The sequence below is a fragment of the Archocentrus centrarchus genome, chromosome 17, assembly GCF_007364275.1.
Source record: "Archocentrus centrarchus isolate MPI-CPG fArcCen1 chromosome 17, fArcCen1, whole genome shotgun sequence".
In the NCBI taxonomy this organism is placed as follows: domain Eukaryota; kingdom Metazoa; phylum Chordata; class Actinopteri; order Cichliformes; family Cichlidae; genus Archocentrus; species Archocentrus centrarchus.
In genome coordinates this window covers 10,184,884-10,205,463 of record NC_044362.1, presented here as the reverse complement: position 1 = coordinate 10,205,463, position 20,580 = coordinate 10,184,884, and the positions used below count along the sequence as shown (strand labels likewise).

At 39.8% G+C, this 20,580-nt stretch overlaps 2 protein-coding genes across 2 annotated transcripts; both read left to right on the top strand.

Moving 5' to 3' along the window:
* The first annotated feature begins 1 nt into the window (after position 1).
* Positions 2-2,342, top strand: czib (CXXC motif containing zinc binding protein). Its single transcript, XM_030751405.1, has 8 exons — positions 2-47; positions 145-228; positions 422-478; positions 566-647; positions 721-752; positions 837-914; positions 1,731-1,796; positions 2,048-2,342. The coding sequence occupies exons 1-8, from the start codon at positions 42-44 to the stop codon at positions 2,123-2,125; spliced, it is 483 nt and encodes a 160-aa protein (XP_030607265.1). The 5' UTR covers positions 2-41; the 3' UTR covers positions 2,126-2,342.
* Positions 2,343-3,391: 1,049 nt separating this feature from the next.
* Positions 3,392-20,454, top strand: scp2a (sterol carrier protein 2a). The gene is made up of 16 exons (XM_030751402.1): positions 3,392-3,550; positions 4,956-5,013; positions 5,143-5,214; positions 5,472-5,603; positions 6,015-6,079; positions 7,795-7,921; positions 8,078-8,141; positions 8,229-8,315; positions 8,438-8,588; positions 8,682-8,829; positions 9,411-9,518; positions 13,202-13,355; positions 13,565-13,661; positions 15,623-15,752; positions 18,317-18,396; positions 19,976-20,454. Exons 1-16 carry the CDS (start codon positions 3,497-3,499, stop codon positions 20,069-20,071), a joined length of 1,623 nt encoding a protein of 540 aa, XP_030607262.1. The 5' UTR covers positions 3,392-3,496; the 3' UTR covers positions 20,072-20,454.
* Positions 20,455-20,580: the final 126 nt, after the last annotated feature.

Here is a 20,580-nt window from a genome sequence, read left to right as displayed (position 1 = left end):
TCCTGAACGCCTCAGGAAGTTGTCAGTGGTGAAGCTTCAAGATGGGGGTATGTACTGCTGCTGGGTGTTTCTGGGGTAAACATTGCATCAGTTTTTACGCCAGTCTGTCAATTTTAACCACTTATTTTGTCCCATGCATGGCAGAAATTTGGGCTTCAATTTAAAGCCACCCTGGAGAACGTCACCAATGTTCGACCATTGGGCGACGACTTCCGCTGGTTCCTGAAGGTATGACAAGCTAACATGCTAATCTGTTTTCATACATATTGATATAGCTTCCACTTTTCTTCTCTATCTACCTACGACCATTCTTATAGTTTTACTGTGTTTAATGCTGATACATGCTCGCTAAATAAGGAAACATGTACACTTAAAAAAAAAAAAGACCACTCACGCGTTGTTCGTTTTGCCTTAATTTTAGCTGAAGTGTGGAAACTGTGGAGAGATCTCAGATAAATGGCAGTATGTTACCCTGGTGGTAAGGAGGAGAGGAACATTTTGTCCATGCATTCAGAGAAATGGATGTGCAGAATATACCACCTGTAGTCTGTGTTTGCCTTTATAGGAAAGCGCACCACTGAAGGGAGGAAGAGGCAGCGCCAGCATGGTGCAGAAGTGTAAACTCTGTGGCAGGGAAAATTCCATCGGTAGGTCCTAACATGACATTTGGCTTAATTTGCTGAGCTTAAAACTTACGAAATGTCAACTTTTTCCTCACAGATATTCTGGGAGACACAATCACACCTTACAAAGTAAGCAAACATCCCCAGCCTGCTTTCAGGTTGGTTTTACAGTGTCTAATTTTCTAATGGTGCTTGATGTATGCTGGGTTGAAGGCCGAGGACAGCGAACGCTTTAAGACGATGGTACAGTTCGAGTGTCGAGGTCTGGAGCCCGTTGACTTCCAGCCGCAAGTGAGAATCTTTGTCCTATTTCCATAACTAACAGTATGAGCTGGAGGTGATAAGTCTCTTTGACCGCTGCTGTCTTTTGACCCTGTGTTTGCACCCTTACTCACTAAGCCAGATCCACTATCCACCAACACTGTTATCCAGATGTTGGATATTAATTAGTTTTTGTCCAGAATTAAAACCGCTTTCACACATGTGAATGAATAATATCAACAGAGTAATAGGAAAAAAATATTTTTAGGTTCCAACATTTTTAGTCCAAACTTTAAATTAAGAGTTTCATGGTTAATAAGTAACTGCTGGCTTTGTTTGTGCTCCTGCACCAGCTGTGGACAGAGGCTTTTTTTTGTTTTGTTTTTGGTTAGCTTTCACATGAAATCTGATAAGGAAATACTGTTAACCCTAACCCTCAGGAGATCTCAGATAACTCATGCAGAAATGTTTTATCCAGCAAAGGGGAACAAAGACAGTCACCCAGTTGTGAGGCTTATTTGTTTTATTCTAATTTAGCAAGTCAGTCGGTCTATTCTGAATAAGGATGGAATAACTCTGCCCATTTTGGTCAGATTCAGATAAAAGGAAGTTGTTGGAGAGGTTAATCTCAGTGCTCATTGGTTCAGACATGCTATTAAAAAAATAAAAAATCTGGGCTGCCCCCTATAACTCCCTTAGAACCTCTCTCTCCCTATCTTCATGTCTCTATTCTTCTGTTGTTTTATAATAAAGCCAGTGCTACAGTATCTGAAATATTTGGTAGTGTGTTTTAGGTAACCCTATGATAATGCCCTGACTCTGTCTCATTCTAATCCCCTCCTCCAGGCTGGCTTCGCTGCAGAGGGAGCAGAGTCTGGAACGCCGTTTCCTGAAATCAACCTACTAGAAAAAGTAAGCACAGGGGAAACAAATTGTTCACTGCAGAAAAGTAAACTTGACCTTTTATCAGAATTTCATCTGTTTATTCAGCACTGCAGGATGCAGGTCTTTTGATAATGAGTGACTGATTTCCAGTGGTTATAAAGTAATGTCGTTTTATTTATCGTCACTTATCTCTGGGAAATTACTGCACTTTATCTGCAAATAATCCAGACAGTTCTTTAGAGGACATCACTTGCTCACTTTTTAATAAAACATTTCAGGACTGGACAGACTACGATGAGAAAGTTAGTGAGTCTGTGGGAATATATGAGGTCACACACCAGTTCATCAAGTGCTGATATCATCATGCATCGAGCCTCAGAGGAACACTACAGGAAAACATCCTCAGTCCCGATTGCTGGCAACACGGATGCTTCAGATGCGGTCAGCAGTTGGTGAGAAGTGGAGTAAGGCAACAGGTTGTCCGTACACATCTTGGATTGATCAACATGCTGAAAGGACAAGTTTTTTTTTTTTTTGTTTTTTCTCAATAAAAATGGAGGTTGAACATTGTGAGTTGAGGTTTTTCCTTTCTTTTGCTCCTCCGTCAGCAGACTGAAATGTGTAGTATGAAGTACTTCATAGTATATGCTAAGGATGTTGATAAAGAGAACTTTAAAAAACCTACAGTTTGAGATGTGCTCCACAGATGAAAGGTGACATACAGATCTACTAATTAAAACTTTCCTTTTTTTGCTTAATTATCAGATAATTATGTGACTCATGTTACAGTTAAGTAAATCTAAAAGACTATAAAGAATGGTCGTGGTCAAAAGTTTTGAGAATAACAAGTATCGGTTTTTGCAGTTTGCTGCTTCAGTGTTTTTAAATGTTTTTGTCAAATGTTTCTATGGTAGACTGAAGTATGATTTCAAAGTATTTCAAAGGCTTTTATTGACAATTACATTAAGTTTATGCAAAGAGTTAATATTTGCAGTGTGAGCCCTTTCATTTCAAGACCTCTGCAAGTCACACTGGGATGCTGTCAAACAACTTCTGGGCCAAATTGTGACTGATTGCAACTCCTTCTTGCATAATCAGTGGAGTCCTTTGTAACCCTTTCTACACTGATAGATGTCATTGAATTTGTTCCTCAGCTGTTTGATTGTGGCATGATGTGTTGCTTTTTGGTATCTTTTAGCTTCACTTTGCCAGACAGGTTCTATTTAAGTGATTTCTTGGTTCAGCAGTTCTGGCTGATTACAGCTCCATGCAAAAAAACAACAACAAAAGATACCAGAACACAAATGATAAAGATAAAATAGTAATGGTATTTGTGAGGCTTGTGAGTTCTTAAGCGTACAGTACTTAATGAGAAATGTGAAAGCAATTCTACTTTTCAATGGTTGCATACATTTATTAATCCAAAAAGTAAGTGCTCTCAGTCTGGTTATAAAGAAAGTCTGGCGGAGGTTATGTTTGAAGAAGCTTTTTTTATAGTAAGGTCGCTGTAATGCATAACAGCAAAAGTTATACATGTTTATATTTCTCACAGAGTGACACACCAGCTCTCGTATAGACGATCTTTGTTGTAGCTGCGGCTCTCAGGACCTCCGGCTCCTGATTGGTCAGATCGTAGCTGGCTGCGGTGATGATCGTTTATGTCTCAGATACTGCGCCGTCTTCATACATTTTCTCTTCATCTGTGCGAGTAGACCCAAAGAGGTACCATGGCACCTGGAAAGAAGAGCAGAGTGTTTGTTATAGGAGTTGGGATGACAAAGGTAACCTTCCTTTCTATCATTTATTATACCGCTTGGCTGCAAAACTGCGAGAAACGAGGCCATGTAGCGGAGAGGCTAGCATAATTACCTAATCCAAGATTTCAGTGCTTTCAGTAGGGTCCACTTCAAGAGGTGACTTTATTTACTGTCATTGGGGCAGTTAGATAATAATCCACGGTGTTGGGGACTGTCGGACTTATCTTTGCTCATACTGTTAAAAAGTGTAAGAAACCTATCCCAAAGCTGTCAGTACACTTTGAAAACATAAGCTAGCTAAATTAGCCGAAATAAAGTCAAATTGCTGCAGTTTATGATTGTAATTTAAAATGATGTGCTTTCGTAAGTGAGCTGGAAGCTGGTCTGGTTTGTATTCAGTGGACATTGAGGCTAAACTTGGAGTCCACAGTTCATGGTCCACAGGACTGTAACTGGGCTAAAGGTCCCCTCTCCAACATGCTGCTAAAGGCAGAAACTTTAACTCTGAAAGCTGCTTCCTCTTCCAGGTCTGAATAAACCTCATGTTTTCTCAAGTGATGCATTTTCAGGTCTCTTTAAAGTTAAATGTGCTCCTCACACAGTGACACTGGTGGATAAGGGAAAATCTGCGTACGTTCAACTGAGCTATTGTATTGTCAGTGTATAAGCCTCTTGTGTTTTTGTTTGGGCTGCAAACTCAACAGTGTACACAAAACATGTCCTATCATTTTATACTTCTGTGCATCAGTGGCATTAATTACGATTGGTGCCGTTGATCCAGCCTTTTTTAGCTCATCTTTTTTCTCGTTTGTATTTTAAAGTCTGTTCAAATCATGAAATCTGCTCTCTAACCAACAGGAAGCAGCAAATTAGAAATATATTGGTTTACACACATATGCGTTTACCCGGCATATTATAAAGTCAAGTTAGAAGAATCATGCTCCAGTTATCCAAAACAGTAAAACTACCTGACTCATTACGTCGGTCCCGCTCGTGTTGCCGAAACTGTTAAGACACTTTGGCATTGGCAGTGGATCCTTTGGGTCCTTTGGGTCGTGGAGGGTGGGGCCTAAGTGTACTGGGTTTGTTCCTGTGCGTACTGTAGACTCCTGATAGGACTGGATCCTGGGAAGTTAAAAGGGTGCGTGTGTGTTGCGCTCTTGGTCATTTTTTTTGAGCTGGGGAGGTGTATTTAGCTAGCTGGTGCAAAAATGTGAAAATAACATCCACGTGAGTTTTCAAACACAGAACATTCATTGGACTATAACAAGATGATCAGAATTATTCACCTGTCAGACTGACTATAGACTACACCACATCTAATAAACACTTATGGAAAAGTTACGCTTTGAAACTGTAAGAAAACAAAAAATAATTAAATCCGACTTTAGTGGCACTGATATGTTGGACTTTTCTGTTTGTGCTGCAGTTTGACAAGCCCGGAGCTCGGGAAGATTATGACTACCCTGATATGGCCAAAGAAGCAGGTGCTGATCTTAACAGATTATTGGTGGTGTTCATCCACTTAGAGATCCGATCTTGATATTTACATGTTTCTTGCCCTGTTATATAACATGTAATAAGTTTTATCACTGTATCTCGATATCTTATTATAGGTCAAAGGGCTCTAGCAGATGCAGGAATCCCATATTCTGCCATTGAACAAGCCTGTGTAGGATACGTCTATGGTAAGATCTCAAATAACAAATAATGTTTTAATGTTTGACTACATACAGTGGATTTTAACCTATAGTGTATGCTTTCACAGTATTTAATTTGGTGTATATGTGTAAAAAAAAAAAAAAAAAAAAAAAAAAATAAATAAATATATATATATATATATATATATATATTGCTCTAAAATGTTTTGCTTTTTAAAGAAAAATTGTGCATCTTTTCCTTATACTTTTCTGAGCAAGTAAAATAAGTGAAATAAGTGTTTCAGGTGACTCCACATGTGGACAAAGGGCCATTTACCACAGCCTGGGTCTGACCGGGATCCCCATTATCAACGTCAATAACAACTGCTCCACAGGGTCCACTGCTCTCTTCATGGCACGCCAGCTGGTCCAGGGAGGTGAGTTAGGCAGGAGGGTTTAATGCTGACAGGTAGTTTGTTCCATAACTCTGTGACTGTGGGGAAATAAAATCAATGGTGGCAGCTTTGGATTATAGTGATTCAAAAAAAAAAAAAAAAGTACTGAAATGTTCACAGAAAAGTGGCTCCATAGTGTAGAAGTGAAAGAATTCCAGTTTAATTCCAGCAGGAGATGCAAATACCTTTGGAGTTGCATCAGGAAGGATATCCAGTGTGAAATCTGCCAAATCAAACACGCAGCGTGAATAACGGCACAGCTGAAAGTAGCTTTTATTGAAATGTTAATAGAAAAGTCTTTTTATATCTATAGAAATTCTTTTCAGCATAATAAATAATCTATTGTATTGTTCAGTGTTTCTCATAATTTTTATTTAATTTATTTTTTGGTAGGTCTTGCTGATTGTGTGCTTGCTCTTGGCTTTGAGAAGATGGAGAGGGGCTCTCTGTCTGCAAAGGTATGTAGATGTTTTTTTTTTTTTCTGTGTGTGTGTGTGTGTGTGTGTGTGTGTGGTCAGCCATCTCTAATTTACTACAACAGTGGTTCTCAAACCTTTTTCAATGAACACCACCTCAGAAAATATTTGGCCATTCAAGCACCACCTTTATGACTGGCAATAAAATACAGTAGCATAAGCCTATATAATTACATATATAGTTTACATGAGGCAATTTAATTTCTTATGATTAATTTTTATTGACTTTTCCCATCATAGCTATTTTGTCAACCATTTAATCCTATTAAAGCTGTTGTGTATCATCAGCGACGCGCTTGCAGAAGTTCACTTTGCATTGCTGTAATTATGCAGCGTTTTGTCCTGTTGGAAAAATTCAAATGGTTCTGAAAGCTGAGAAATTGCACTTCATCGCCAATGTGTGGTTATTACAGTACTTTCACTCGTGCTGTTGCAGGAAGCCTGCAAATTTACTTCTTCAGTCTAACAAATAAACTTCTTGGAGTCTTCCCATGTACCACTAGAGGGAGTCCACGTACCACCAGTGGTACCCGTACCACAGTTTTGAGTACAACTGAAATACAACAAGAAACTATCTTGCTATCTTTCATTTTTGGCTTGCTTGAATTTTTGTCAGTTGGTTGAAAAAAAAAAAAGAAGCTGGTCACATGATACAGAGAAACATCTTACTGAGAATTACAGCTGTTAAAAGGAAAAATAATTAGGGGATTCCTAGACAGAAAACCCAGTGACCATCATCTATTGATTTTGGCCTCTGGGGACAATTTTTCCACCGTTTCTGGTCCAGCCAAGTTTTGCTAATAAAAAGCTGACTTGTCACCAGGCAAGAACGGATAGTTTAAAGATTGTTCAGACTTTTGACCTTAATACAGTCACAGCCTGGTCAATGTGATTAGCATACATGTTTAAGGCTACAAATGTAAACTGGAAAGCTGCTACGGAAAATCCCAACGGATGCTTGTTTTTTATTATGGTGATATTAGTTTATCCTGATTTCTTAATTGTTTAAGGTCACACATTCTCTCTCTGTGCTTCCAGCCAGGAACTGGCCTTTTTGTGCCAGAAACCCCAAGTGATAACGCTGCTTTTTATTTTTTTTTGCATTTTTGGCCACAGCAGCTTTTTGTGACAGTGGAGAGAGACAGGAAATGGGGCAAAGATACAGGGAAAGACACGCGGGCCGGGACGCGAACCTGTGCCGTCCGCACCGCAACGTGGCATGTGTATGTGGTCGCCGGCTTCACCACTAAGCCACCCAGGCGCCCTCTGCTTTTTATTTTTATTGTAAAAGAAAATATAATGTTCTGTCTTTTTATAAAGCAACCTCAGACAGAACAGGTTAAATTTCCTATTCTAATAACTGTGCACAAGGAAGTTACGTGATTCACTTGTGGTTTGGTTTGTTCAGTACCAGATATGGGGTTGTGCCCAACTTGGTGATGTGAATGCTAAAACATTTTAAAGAAAATATCAGATCCAGATATCCTTCTGCAACCAGAGACTCGTATATGGAAGGAAATTTCAGCCTATTACTACTGTTTTATGATGTAGTGTTATATGATAAGCAGTACAGGTGTGGTCGACATTTTTTCCACTTCATTATTTTGTTATAAATCTACATTTTGTTATAAATCCACCTTATTCTCCATTAAAAAAAAAAAAAACTAAGATGAAATATTATTGAAATCTGTTTTTAGTACATGGATAGGACAAATCCCATGGATAAGCACATGGAGGTGATGATCAACCGCTATGGGATGGCAGCAGCACCAGCAGCACCACAGATGTTTGGCAATGCTGGCAGGGAGCATATGGAGAAATATGGTATATATCACCTAAACAAAGCACTTCAGTAGTGGGAGTTACTGTAAGATCTTTGGTGTTGTCTTCATTTTACTGTGGGGCATGTTCTTTGAAATGGTAATGTTTTCCATGTTGGTATGTCGTACAGTGTTTGTAGTGTTTTTAATTCTATTTCAGGCACAAAACCAGAACACTTTGCCAAAATTGCCTGGAAAAACCACAAGCATTCCACCAATAACCCGTAAGACACTGTTAGCAGCGTCCATAATACTCTTGATTTGCATTTTTGTTCAGACAAATGTGTAAATTTTCGAGTGTTTTCATGCAGGTACTCCCAGTTCCAGGACGAGTACAGTGTGGAGCAGGTGACGAAGTCCAGGAAGGTGTTTGACTTTCTCACACTGCTGCAGTGCTGGTAAGAAACTCGCACAATCACACAAGTGCTGATCAAAGTGCAGGTTCTTATCTGCTGTCGCTGATAATCACGTCAGTTTCTGACAACCACGTCTCTTTGTTCTGGTCTTCTTTTCTTATCAGCCCTACATCAGATGGTGCTGGAGCAGCAGTTTTGGCCAGTGAGGCCTTTGTCAGGAAACACCACCTGGAGAACCAGGCAGTGGAGATTGTGGCCCAAGAGATGGTGACCGACCTTGCCTCCACATTTGAAGAGAACAGCTGCATTAAAATGGTAAGAATCTGAAAGTGAACGTTCTCAGCACTCACGCTGGTGATAACGGTCACATGGGTGGTTTGATGGAGATGAATTACTGTACTTTTTCAGGTGGGGTACGACATGTCTCGGGTGGCGGCTAAAAAGTGTTTTGAGGCTGCTGGTCTGAAGCCAGGTGACGTCGATGTGGTTGAGCTGCACGACTGCTTCTCAGCCAATGAGCTCATCACATATGAGGCCTTAGGGTTGTGCCCAGAGGGTAAGGCTGCATCTCCTAAAACCCTGCTGTATTCTCCAGCTGTTTTTTAAAATGTTTAAATCTGTTGTAGGATTATAGTGGAAATTATCCTTATTCTTGCTTCTTCTGAGTTTTAGTTTTTACTTTCAGGAGAAAATGAAGACCTGAAAACAACTAGGGGGTGCTATAGCTCCCCCTGGAAAAGTCGTAGCACCCCCAAGAAAATAACTTGTGTCTGTGCGTGTTGAGAACTGAAAGGAAAAAATGATCCTTAATAGCACCCTCAGTAAAAGGCTTAGCCCCCCCCCCCCTTAGCACCTGCAGAGCCGCGACTGGCAGTGAGTGACAGTGTTGTTTAATGACCACACGCAGGGTGAGAGGCAGGGTACACCTGTGGCAGTTTTTGATTTCCACAGTGTAACTCTGTCATATTATGCGTCACAGAGGGCCCTCCAATTTTTAGTTTCCAGTTTTACTGAACTGCCCGGATCTTCCCTACTGATCTCGTAGTGCAGTATCAGCGAGGTTAACACTGTGAACTGGCTCTTGGATCTACACCTACAGATAAATTACTTTTTAAGTTAAATGTACCATTTCTGCAGGTAAAGCTGGAGAGCTGATTGACAGAGGAGACAACACATATGGAGGCAAGTTTGTGGTCAACCCCAGTGGTGGCCTCATCTCTAAAGGACATCCTCTTGGTGCCACAGGTAAACAGAGACTCGTAATGCAAGCCATTTGTAAGTGGTGGAGTAAGAAAGGGTACTTAAACCATCCATCCATCCAGTCTCTGCAGCTTATCCTTTTCAGAGTCGAGGGGAGGGGCTGGAGCCTATCCCAGCTACCATAGGGTGAGAGGCAGGGTACACCCTGGACAGGTCGCCAGCCTGTCGCAGGGCTACCACAGAGACAGACAACCATTCACACTCACATAACAAAAACCCCCCAAAAAACGAATTCAAACCTGTAGGTATACTAACCTTTAAACTAGCATATGCTTAACTTAGCACATGCTTTTAGGATTATCTTGCTTATAAAGGCTTATAAAACAAAGATCTGCTTTAAGATTGTTTGCAGACAAATAAAAAAAAAAATTGTCTCAATAAGAATCTAAATATCTCACTCATCCTCATCAGGTAGAGATAAGACCTCAGTCTCTAAAATTGAAACACTCTCACCTCCCACACTGAGGTCTACAGGAGCTTTTATGAATGGAGACACTGTTGTTGTCACAAACTGATTGTTCAGTAGGCGATGGCTTTATGTGTGATCCCTGGTTTGGAACTGCATATTTATTTATTTTTAACTTAGCATGAGTATTTTTATAATCAGTCAGTAATTAAAGATGATTAGGTCACATTATAAATGGTTAAACTGGGGAACATCACAGCAGACGTTTTCTGTAAATAATGAAATGAGGGTTGTTGCAGCCCATCAGTAAATTAAATGTTTGTTGAAATAATTATTGTAAAAAAGAAATTGTTCATATGCTGATTATAACTTTTATTTTGAGGTCAGATCCTGTTGCCATCTGGGTATCTAATTAAATTCCAGTCGTGTAAATTATGACTACTGATGGTATAAATTATTTATACTATACTAGTATTTATACTTTATATCATAAGAGAAAGTATAAGAGAACGGTACTTGTCTGACTGCATTGTGCCAAGTGTAAAGTTTGGTGGAGGGGGGGGATTATAGTGTGGGGATGTTTTTCAGGAGTTGGGCTCGGCCCCTTAGTTCCAGCGAAAGGAACACTTAATGCTCCAAGAGATTTTGGACAATTTCATGCTCCCAACTTCGTGGGAACAGTTCGGGGATGGCCCCTTCCTGTCCCAACGTGACTGCACACCAGTGCACAAACCAATGACCATGAAGACATGGGTGAGTGAGTTTGGTGTGGAAGAACTTGACTGGCCTGCTCAGAGTCCTGACCTCAACCTGATAGAAGACCTTTGGGATGAATTAGGGCGGAGACTGTGAGCTAGGCCTTCTCATCCAACATCAGTGTCTGACCTCACAAATGAGCTTCTGGAAGAATGGTCAGAAATTCCCATAAACACTCCTAAACCTTGTGGAAAACCTTCCTTGAAGAGTTAAAGCTGTTATAGCAGCAAAGGGTGGGCAACATCATATTAAACCCTATGGATTAAGAATGGGATGTGACTCAAGTTCATATGTGTGTGAAGGCAGATGAGTGAATACTTCTGGCAGTATAGTGAAGATGGAGTGCAATAATGCACTGCATGAATGCATGGAGAAATGCGACTTGTTGTCTGAAGTGCTTTGAGTAGTCAGTAAGACACGAAAAGCACTACATAAATGCGAGTTCATTCCATTGGTGTAGTAATGAAGCCACTGGTTGCTTTGCCAATCAATTTCCACAGTGCCCACCAGGTGGCATGTGTCTTGCAGTAATGGCCACCTGGTCTGAAACTGGGTAAAAGTGATCATAAGCCTGCATGTGAGAGGGCAGCCGGCTGTGACTTTGGCAAGCCTCCCCTGTAATCTCTCTACATTTTAAACCGTTGAGGGACAAGACTGAGCGAACAGTGCAGCTGGCTCAGCCAGGTTCTGTAATGGACTCAAACATGCACAAATGCACTCACTAAAGAGAGATAACTAGGTTAAACAGTCCAAACACCATTCCTCACTTCACCCATATTTACTTCTTTTCTTTAAATTATCATTTCAATTTTCTTCCGTCTGCTATCATAAATATTTCTCTATTACTGCTTCCTGCTCATATCAATACTCCCTGTGTCTCCTGGGTCACACTCCCATCGTGCGAGTGCCCCACTCGGCTAAGCTCTGTCTGATCCATGGTGTTGCTCTAAATCTTGCTTGTAAATCTCTGACCCCTTCCCCCAGTAACACCGTGAGCAGAGATACTGACAGCTAATTGCCGGAGGCGACCCGCACCTCAAGAGGATGTGATAGGTTTTATTTTATTTTACTTTTTAAAATGTGTAGACATCCACTGACATTGAAATGTCACAATTTCATAGCTTGAAGTGAATAACTGCATCCTTCTACCTTTCAAAAAAAAAATGAAATGGCTTTTTAATTATAATTTGGTGCTGTGAAAGAGCAATTGGGAAAGAAGTAATTGCAGATGAGTTGATTGGGATGGGGGGGTGGAGAAATCCTTGAACCTGTGGGTTTCTTTACATTGCATGGAAATTACACATCAGAAAAGATGCCCTCAGGTTCTTCACTGATGAACTGCCACGTGGACCCTGTAGTCTTTTTTCCAACTGGCATTCAAGCAAAATTGCACTCTCCCAAACAAGTCCCCCACAGAAGAGATTAGGCGAGTGCTGCAGAATGTGAGAGATGCACCTTGTTTTGGTCTTTAGTCTTAAGTTCCTTAGCTTATTGGGATAATGGAGAAATGCAAAAGCTCATTAAGCAGATGGGATGAAATGCTTAGCTGTAGCATCGGTTGGTGCTGGAGCTGCCACTGCTGAGATTAGGGAGCAAGTTCACAGATTAGGAGTCATCTTGTCGCCCTCTCAGTAAGGGTGAAATGTTTTACATGCTGGATAGGTTTTATTAAGATAAATATTGACTACAACGTTTCCCTTCTGGTTTCTGTAACTTCTGTGTAGATATTTTGAAAATACAGCAGCAGTTTATTTGTCCTGAAACTGATAAGGTGTGGTATGTTGTTGGAGTTACTTTTGGATTAACTGATGTGCAGGTAAATACCTTTCTAGCCCTAACGCTGCACATTGATGATTTTTCTGTGCAAACACTTCCTTTTTTCTTTCAGCTTTTTCACACTGGATACTTAAGTGTATCTTCGTGTTCATTCTTAAGTCACACAAAAGTCTGAAACCTTTGCAAGCTCATAAAAATTTATATTTATTTTCAACAGCACTAAAACAGATCATCCCAAAATTTAAGCACTCTAGAATAACTTCTCTTTTTTTTTAATTTTTTTAAATGAATTTGGCTACCCGCCAGCACCACCACCAAAAAGAAACACTTAAGCACAGTCTCACATACACAGAAAAACTCAGTGGACCTCAGAAATGTGACCTTCATGACTTAATCAGATATTCACTCCTGCAACTCAAAGCAGCACCTTTCCCGTGTGTGTGTGATTTTTTTTTTTTTTTTTTTTTTTTTGACCTTCTAGTCTAATTCATGCAGTGTAGAATCCAGGGTTCAAATCCTTGGATGAACATACTTAAAATTCAATTTTAAACTCAACCTTCACTTTTATATCCCATGGTGAAATTACATCCCTGTGTGATTTAGTAAAAAGCTACAAAAACACATAGGAGGGGAATTTTAGGTTTAGGATAACTTTTTTTTTTTTTCTCTTTGTAAATCAGGTGGCCACATATTTTTCCAACATGTTTACCATGTGCTCATGTTTTCACAGGTCTGGCCCAGTGCGCAGAGCTGTGCTGGCAGCTCCGAGGGATGGCTGACCGGAGGCAGGTCCCCGGGGCAAAAGTGGCCTTACAACACAACATTGGCTTAGGAGGAGCAGTGGTTGTCACACTATACAAGATGGGTTTCCCACAAGAGGCGAGGTGACCAGAAAGCTGCCAATGATTTGTTATTAGTTCACTTAGATACCTCTCAGACCTGTAAAAAAAAACCAAACATACGGACATACATAGAGATAGATGGACAGTGAACAGCTTTTTCACTGCACTTATTTTAAAGAATAACTTGCAGAGGTAGATCTAAAAGAAATCTTTGACTCGTTAATTTTTTTTTTTTTCTCTTCTTCCCTCAGCTCCCGCGTAGGTGCAGTTCTCACCAGCTCAGGCAGCGGTCTGGAAGGGTTTAAAGCTTATCCTGTCTTCAAAGAGATTGAAAAACATCTCCAGCAGGTAGTTACTGTGACAGCAGATAGTTGCCTATTACTGACAGCGTGTCACCCGAACACTTTTAATTAGCTATTCTGTGTCTGATCTTATAGAATTGGTGAGGCTGCATGCAGTTAAATGCTTGCATATATTAGATTTTCTTAGACCTGCCTTCTTTCTTTCTCTTTACTGATAGTTGCTTGATATGTAAATATAACCACAAACTTTTAATAGAAACACATTTCATAAATTGGCCTATTTTGCTTGTCTTATAAATTAAATCACAGTGTGAATGAATCACACACACAACTGAGTCATTATTGTGAAACTTTGTATTATAAAGGAACAATACACACTGTTACAACAATGTAAACTGAATTTGTGGAGCAAATTAAAAGCGGTATGACACATGATTTATATTGTGCTTTGGATGTGCTGTGATTGACCTCTAAAAAAGAAACAAAGCTCTCAACACTGATGGTTATTAATGTGGTTATTCAAGTGCTTTGATGTTGGTCTGGAAGAACTTGTACCCTGTGTTCAAGGCTAATAATTGTGCTTTGACATAACAGAAGAAATTAGGTGGTATCAGTAATTGTGTGCAGTAGTGAGGCTATTACCTGCTTGGAGTACACTGTAGAGAGAGGTTCTTGAACACCTACCCAACTGTGATTATATATTTTTGAATCACAGCAGGGACCTTTTCCCTGCACAAGAAACTATTTGAGCTTGAGACTTTTAATGTTGTATTTTATGTTGATTTTTCTAAAAACCCGCTCATGGACTTGGCTGACACCTCAGGTCAGAAGAGAGCCATCCCACAGTAATGATGTGCAGAACTTTGTTAAATGCGGAGGATATGAATTTTAAAAGATGAGCATTCTACTCTGTCATGCATATGGCCCCTGTGTTTCTCTAAATGTTAAATTAAAAAAAAAAAAAAAAAAAGAAGCGCTCATGAGTGGAATATTGGAATGAATTGATCTGGGGGGAAACTTTAGTTTCATCCATGTCCACAAGCGTTGGATTCAAGGAGCAGACTTCTGACTGATGTTCAGAGTAGTTTGGGTTATTTTGAGATTTGTGAGGTTCGTTTAGGGTTTCCATGGCTGAGCAGCTGCATCTGTCTTACATCACCAAACGTAATACAAAGTGTCGGACGCAGTGGTGTAAAGCACTCTGCCACTGGACCCTAGAGCAGTGGAGACATGTTCTCTGGAGTGATGACACACACTTCTCCTTCTGGCAATCTGATGGATGAGTCTGGGTTTGGTGGTTGCCAGGAGAACGCTATTTGTCTGCGTTGTGCTAAGTGTAAAGTTTGGTGGAGGGCACAAAACAAGGTCCATGAACATGAGTGAGTTTGGCGTGGAAGAACTTGACTGGTGTCACCCTGATAGAACACTTTTGGGATGAAGTAGGGTGGAGACTGTGAGCCAGGCCTTCTCATCCAACATCAGTGCCTGACCTCACAAATGTGCTTCTGGAAGAATGGTCAGAAATTCCCATTAACACTCCTGAACCTTTGTGGAAAGCCTTCCCAGAAGAGTTGAAGCTGTTATAGCTGCAAAGGGTGGGCAACATCATACTAAACCCTCTGGATTAAGAATTAGATGTTACTCAAGTTCATGTGTGTGAAGGCAGACGAGCAAATACTTTCGGCAATATAGTGTACTGTTTACAAATCTAGCAGCACATCTGCTGCTTACCCTTTGACCATTTAAAGGCGGTGTGTTATTCTTCTCATCATCATCATCATCATCATCATCATCATCATCATCATCATCATCATCATCAGGACAGTGGAGTTCGGCTGAGAGGCTAAACCACAAAACTTGATCTAAAGTATTCATGTCAGGTTGTTTGTATAACAATTGGATGGCCGGAGACTTTAATTTGCACTGTGTGGGCTGTTGCTGTCTCTGCGCAGCTACTGTATGTAAACATTTATTTAATGGGACTCAAACCCTGTTGACTCGTTGCAGGAAGGAGCGCAGCTTGTTAAGAAGATTGGTGGAGTGTTCGCTTTCAATGTGAAGGACGGCCCAAGTGGGAAAGAGGCAACCTGGATTGTTGATGTGAAAAATGGCAAAGGTTCTGTCACAAATGACCCAGGTATGCATTAAAGTCCTGTAGCACACTCCTGATATTTTGCTTGCAGCAGTACAATTATCATTATTTATTTTTTTAATGTTGTCTAAATCGTGACCATTGTTGTGCTGCTTCTTGCTTCATGCATCTTGTCACTAAATAAGCTATGGGTTTTTCAGAGATGCTACTTTTAATGCACACAAAAAATCTCTGTCAAACTTAAAAAAAAAAAAAGGTGTATCACACATTCACCATTCACTCCAGCTTAGATGGAGCTGGAGTGCAAAGCGGCTTGTAATTCACTATGTAATAAAATGAGGTGAACTGCTGTGATTGCAGCTGAGCCTGGTTTCGTTTCGCACCTCTGTAAGGAATGCCCTTGTTGTCTGAAGACTTCAGAAAGTCTTTCAAAAAGACTTTTTTTCTTTCCTGAGGAGAATGCACATTAGAGTGTCACTTTGTTTACTTGTGATGCTCGTCTCAGTCTCCATTGTGGGAGTCAAATGTATCCCAGACAGGCTATAGGTGAACAAGTTTTTTTTTCTTTTTTTTTTCTCTGAAGATCAAATGTGTTTAGTACCCTAAAATAAGGAGAGGTTTCAAAAACCTATTAGCCTTTGGTAGATACAGTTGTGGACTTTGTTTTGGAAGTCAGAAGATTGCAGAGTGGTGTCAGAAGTAAAATGGAAAGGCTGTGATTTGGTGGTATTTTGGTTTTAGAAGTTGTACCGCATTTGCTCCATGCTTCTGTATTTGACCCCTGCAGGTGTGAAGAGCTACCACAATACTGTGCTGAAATAAATGAAATGGCTGGAACACTGAAAATGTTCTTTAGTACAATTTAAAATCTTTAGATTCAAATGCTGATGTTTGACACATGAAAACACAAAACAAATGAAAAATGTTTTTGCAGAATCTTTAAATTCTCCTAATGACCCAACGAGGGCAAAAGACTTCCTGTTAGATGAGTTGCGTTCTGCCTTTTTTACAGGCTGATATCTGCACAGACACTCGCGTGTAGCATCCATACGCATACACACATCCTCCAAATGGGCACCTCGTTATTTGGCAGACTCCCCTGTAATGTTTTCTGCTTCCAAGCCATTATTTCTGAATCACCGCTCTCTGTCCATGTGAGTGAATGTTTCAAAAATAGAAAGAAATGTTTAGGGAAATCTAAGGTGTACAAGCTGTTCCACTGCAATGTTTCAATATGCATTTTTTTCCCCTCTGTCATCGTCCAGCATTACATCGGTAGTTTGAAAGTTAGAGGTTCTGAGCGAGATTTGGAAACTGCTGCAAGAACAACAACATTCAAAGACTCATTCTCTTCCACACGAAGAGCTGAACTGACGAGTGGTTAAAAACAGGCTTGTTAATTACGACACACTTGAAGGTTTTCTTGTTGAGCTAATGTAAGCAGACTGTTGTGGTGTTTTTTGTCTGACATCACTGAGTTCACTGATTGTTGTTCTCTTCATTTTAGGATGCTGCAGCTCTCAGAAAGTTCTAATAATATCGTTAAAGCTGACAGAGGAGATTCTTAGATAGAGCTTTATCCTTTAATCTCACCCTATTGAACTGCATTAACACAGTGCAAAAAAAAAAAAAATCAGTCAAAATTTAAGTAGTATACTAAATAATATAGGCAGTGTGAGCAATAATGCTTTCTGAACTGTGAAACAAATTGCACTGAATGCATGCTTCAGTCAGCCAAGTCATTAAAACCTCCTGCCTAATATTGTGCCCTCCAGGCAGGAACTCTGAAGGTGTCCTGTGGTTGTGAGGTGAAGCCTCTGTGGATTGGGCGTGCTTTTGCCAGCTTATCTTACAGGCGCTCTATTGGATTAAGACACCTTCAAACACCTTCACATCAAACCCTCCCTAAACAGTTTTGCAGTGTGGAAAGGTGCAGTATCCTGCCGCCATCAGGGAATATAGTGGCCATAAAGGGGTAAATGTGATCAAATGAACAGGCACATGAATGACAGGAGCAAAGATTTCCCAGAAGAACATTGCTCAGAGCACTACACTGCCTCAAAGCCTCTCCTTCCTATAGTGCTGCCAGCTATTTCTCAGTAAAAGAAAATCTGACTCATCAGACCTCTTCCATTGCTCGATGGTTGAGCTCTGACTCTCAGATGGCCACTGTAGTCACTTTTGGCCTTGGATTTATGGCCACGCAGCTAACTGTGGCTGCAATGCGCTGCATGTTCTGACAACTTTCTGCTCAGATCTTTGTGTTATTAAGAGGCAGTAAGAGAGCAGTCACAACTTCATCTTTATCTCCATCCTCGATGGATGCTGCTGTAAAAAGATAATCATTCACTTCTCCTGCTAGTTTTATTGTTGTGTCTGATTCTTATGGAAAGTCTTATCAAAATGCCAAGTGTGTTCTGGAGAGTGCTGGAAATCACTCATTTCTAAATAGAAATTAAGACCATTGTGGAGACTAACATGCTTCTTTTGTGCTGTTTCCTTCATTTGAGCACTTGTCAGACATTTCTGTATGTAGACTCTTAGTTTTGGTTTATTTGAAATGTAGTTAGCCACAATAAATAAATGTATCTTTTAATGTCTTCTTTTAGGTAAAAAGGCAGACTGCACACTGTCCATGAGCGATGAGGATGTCCTGGAGTTGATGACAGGAAAGTTGAACCCACAAACGGTGTGTGCATTTATCTTATAACTATATGTGTGTGTGTTTGGTTCACATTTGAAGAAACTGTTTCATTTCTAAGCAACATAATAATTCAGATAAATTATGCTGTGTACTCCTAACATTTACAGTGAAGTGTTAGACTGCTCTTTTTTCAACGTTAGGGCAAGTTGATTTCATCAGGTGAACAGTATTTACTGTAATAGTGCTTTCCATTGACTGGAGTTGCAATGTAATTGATAGAAAAAATCAAAGGCAATAAGGATATAAAAGAATTTAAAAGGCACAAAAAAAATTAGCATAACAAAACTGCAATTAATTAAATTATTCAAATTTTTAAGAGAAGTACAAGAATCAAAAATCAAATCGTACACTGCACAAAGGCAGAACAGAAGCATTCAAAGTTACTGAAATGCCCAAATAAACAGACTTTTAAGAGTCCACAGAATTGGCAAAGCTAAGGTGAGCAGGCGCAGCGTTTCACAGGTTGGGCACGCAGACCCCAGATGCTCAGAGACCATGTGACTGGAGGCAGGTGCGCAGAACAATAAAGTTAGTTTGTTTGACCTGCATGAGTGAACTTGAAGAAGCTCAGGCACAGTGCTGTAAAAAAGTATTTGCTCCCTTCCTGATTTTTTTTTTTTTTTTTTTTTGCTTTCAAGCAATTTTTAATATTAGACAAAGATAACCTAAGCAACTGCAAAATGCAGTTTTCAAATGATGAATTCATTTATTAGTGGGGGAAAAAGCTATTCAAACCTACCTAATAGCAAGAAGGTTGCTGTCCTATTTTTGTTGTAATGTGGGTGGGCCATAAGTGGACAACAGAGTTTGATTGACAGCTTTTACATCAGCCCCCAGTGGAAGGGAACCAAAACGGGAACATGCACCCTGTGGGTTTGTTTCAACCCAGGAACGCACTTTGAATCCCCTCGGTTCATGTCTACCCAACAGACTACTGTCATCCAACAGTAGACATAACATGGTCTGTTCTCCTGAGGTATTTGGGACAGCTCACCCATCTGTTGTGCCATAGAGATAATTTTTCACTGAGTTGTCTGTTGCCTGTAATGGGTCAAATATTACACTCTCTGATTACAGTTTGTTTACAGCATTGAATCTGTGGTGTTCAGGGGAATTCTTTAAACAGTTTTGAACTCTCACTGCCAGCTTGGTATAGAGTGCTTGCTTCATATTTAATATTGATATGGAATGAATATTTTGCTGTCAGCTTAAAAGTTTAATGCTTTTGTTCCAGTGCAGCCATATCCACCCACCAATTAGACATCTGTGCCTTTGTATACAGAGAACTGCTGCCTACTGCACACCCACCAATGTGGACTGAAACACAAGTAAAAACAGGTGTAGGGTGGACTTGATTTCATACGAATGCCGAATGGAAAAAATACTAGTAACTCCATGTAGCCAGAAACTACAGATATAATGTTGTAAATAAATGTTTATTTTTATGACAGTGATGTTCACTGGAAAATGAAACTGAAATAAGAGATTATTGAAAACCTACCAGTACTTTTAAGTGTTATTAGAAAGTGAATACTTTTCTCATGCTTAACTCCTGTAACATCAGGCATTCTTCAAGGGGAAGCTGAAGGTCACTGGGAACATGGGCATGGCTATGAAGCTGCAGAACCTCCAGTTTGCACCAGGCAAGGCCAAGCTGTGAGACTATATTTCTATTCATATTGGAGGCTAATTTGTAGTAAAACTGAATTCTACGTGTTGAATTGAACTAACTGACCGGGTACTTGCTTGGTCTTGAAGAAAGTCCATTATGTGAACACACTGCTCGGTTCTGTACTGATTATGTCAGCTCTTTAACTCTAATTTAAAATATGAACTATCCACAGTGAGTTTTTAAGAGTCCAAATTTAAAGATACTAACATGCTGCTCTTTAATTATCTATAATTATGTATTCAAAGTCTCAATGTACCCTAATTTGTTTATAAGAATTGAACTTGTAGTTTTTGAGAAATGATTTTTCACAGAATGTACATCTGTAAATAAAACCCAGTTTCTGAAATGAAATAAATACAATCTTTAATGACTTCTGCAGTCATTGTGTAATTTACCATACTTCTAATTCATGATATATGAAATGTGTAGTAGAATCTGGATGAATAAATTTACATAAATTATATGACAAAAAAATCATTTTGTTATAGTTAAATACT

What these genes read in the sequence shown, in the direction of transcription:
- czib (XM_030751405.1), top strand. An exon ending in ACTTCCGCTGGTTCCTGAAG is followed by an intron (nt 229 to 421) that starts GTATGACAAGCT and finishes CCTTAATTTTAG; the next exon opens with CTGAAGTGTGGAAACTGTGG. An exon ending in GGCAGTATGTTACCCTGGTG is followed by an intron (nt 479 to 565) that starts GTAAGGAGGAGA and finishes TTGCCTTTATAG; the next exon opens with GAAAGCGCACCACTGAAGGG.
- scp2a (XM_030751402.1), top strand. Translation starts at nt 3,497, where the DNA reads ATGGCACCTGGAAAGAAGAGCAGAGTGTTTGTTATAGGAGTTGGGATG. An exon ending in TGATATGGCCAAAGAAGCAG is followed by an intron (nt 5,014 to 5,142) that starts GTGCTGATCTTA and finishes ATCTTATTATAG; the next exon opens with GTCAAAGGGCTCTAGCAGAT. An exon ending in GAAAGTTGAACCCACAAACG is followed by an intron (nt 18,397 to 19,975) that starts GTGTGTGCATTT and finishes CTGTAACATCAG; the next exon opens with GCATTCTTCAAGGGGAAGCT.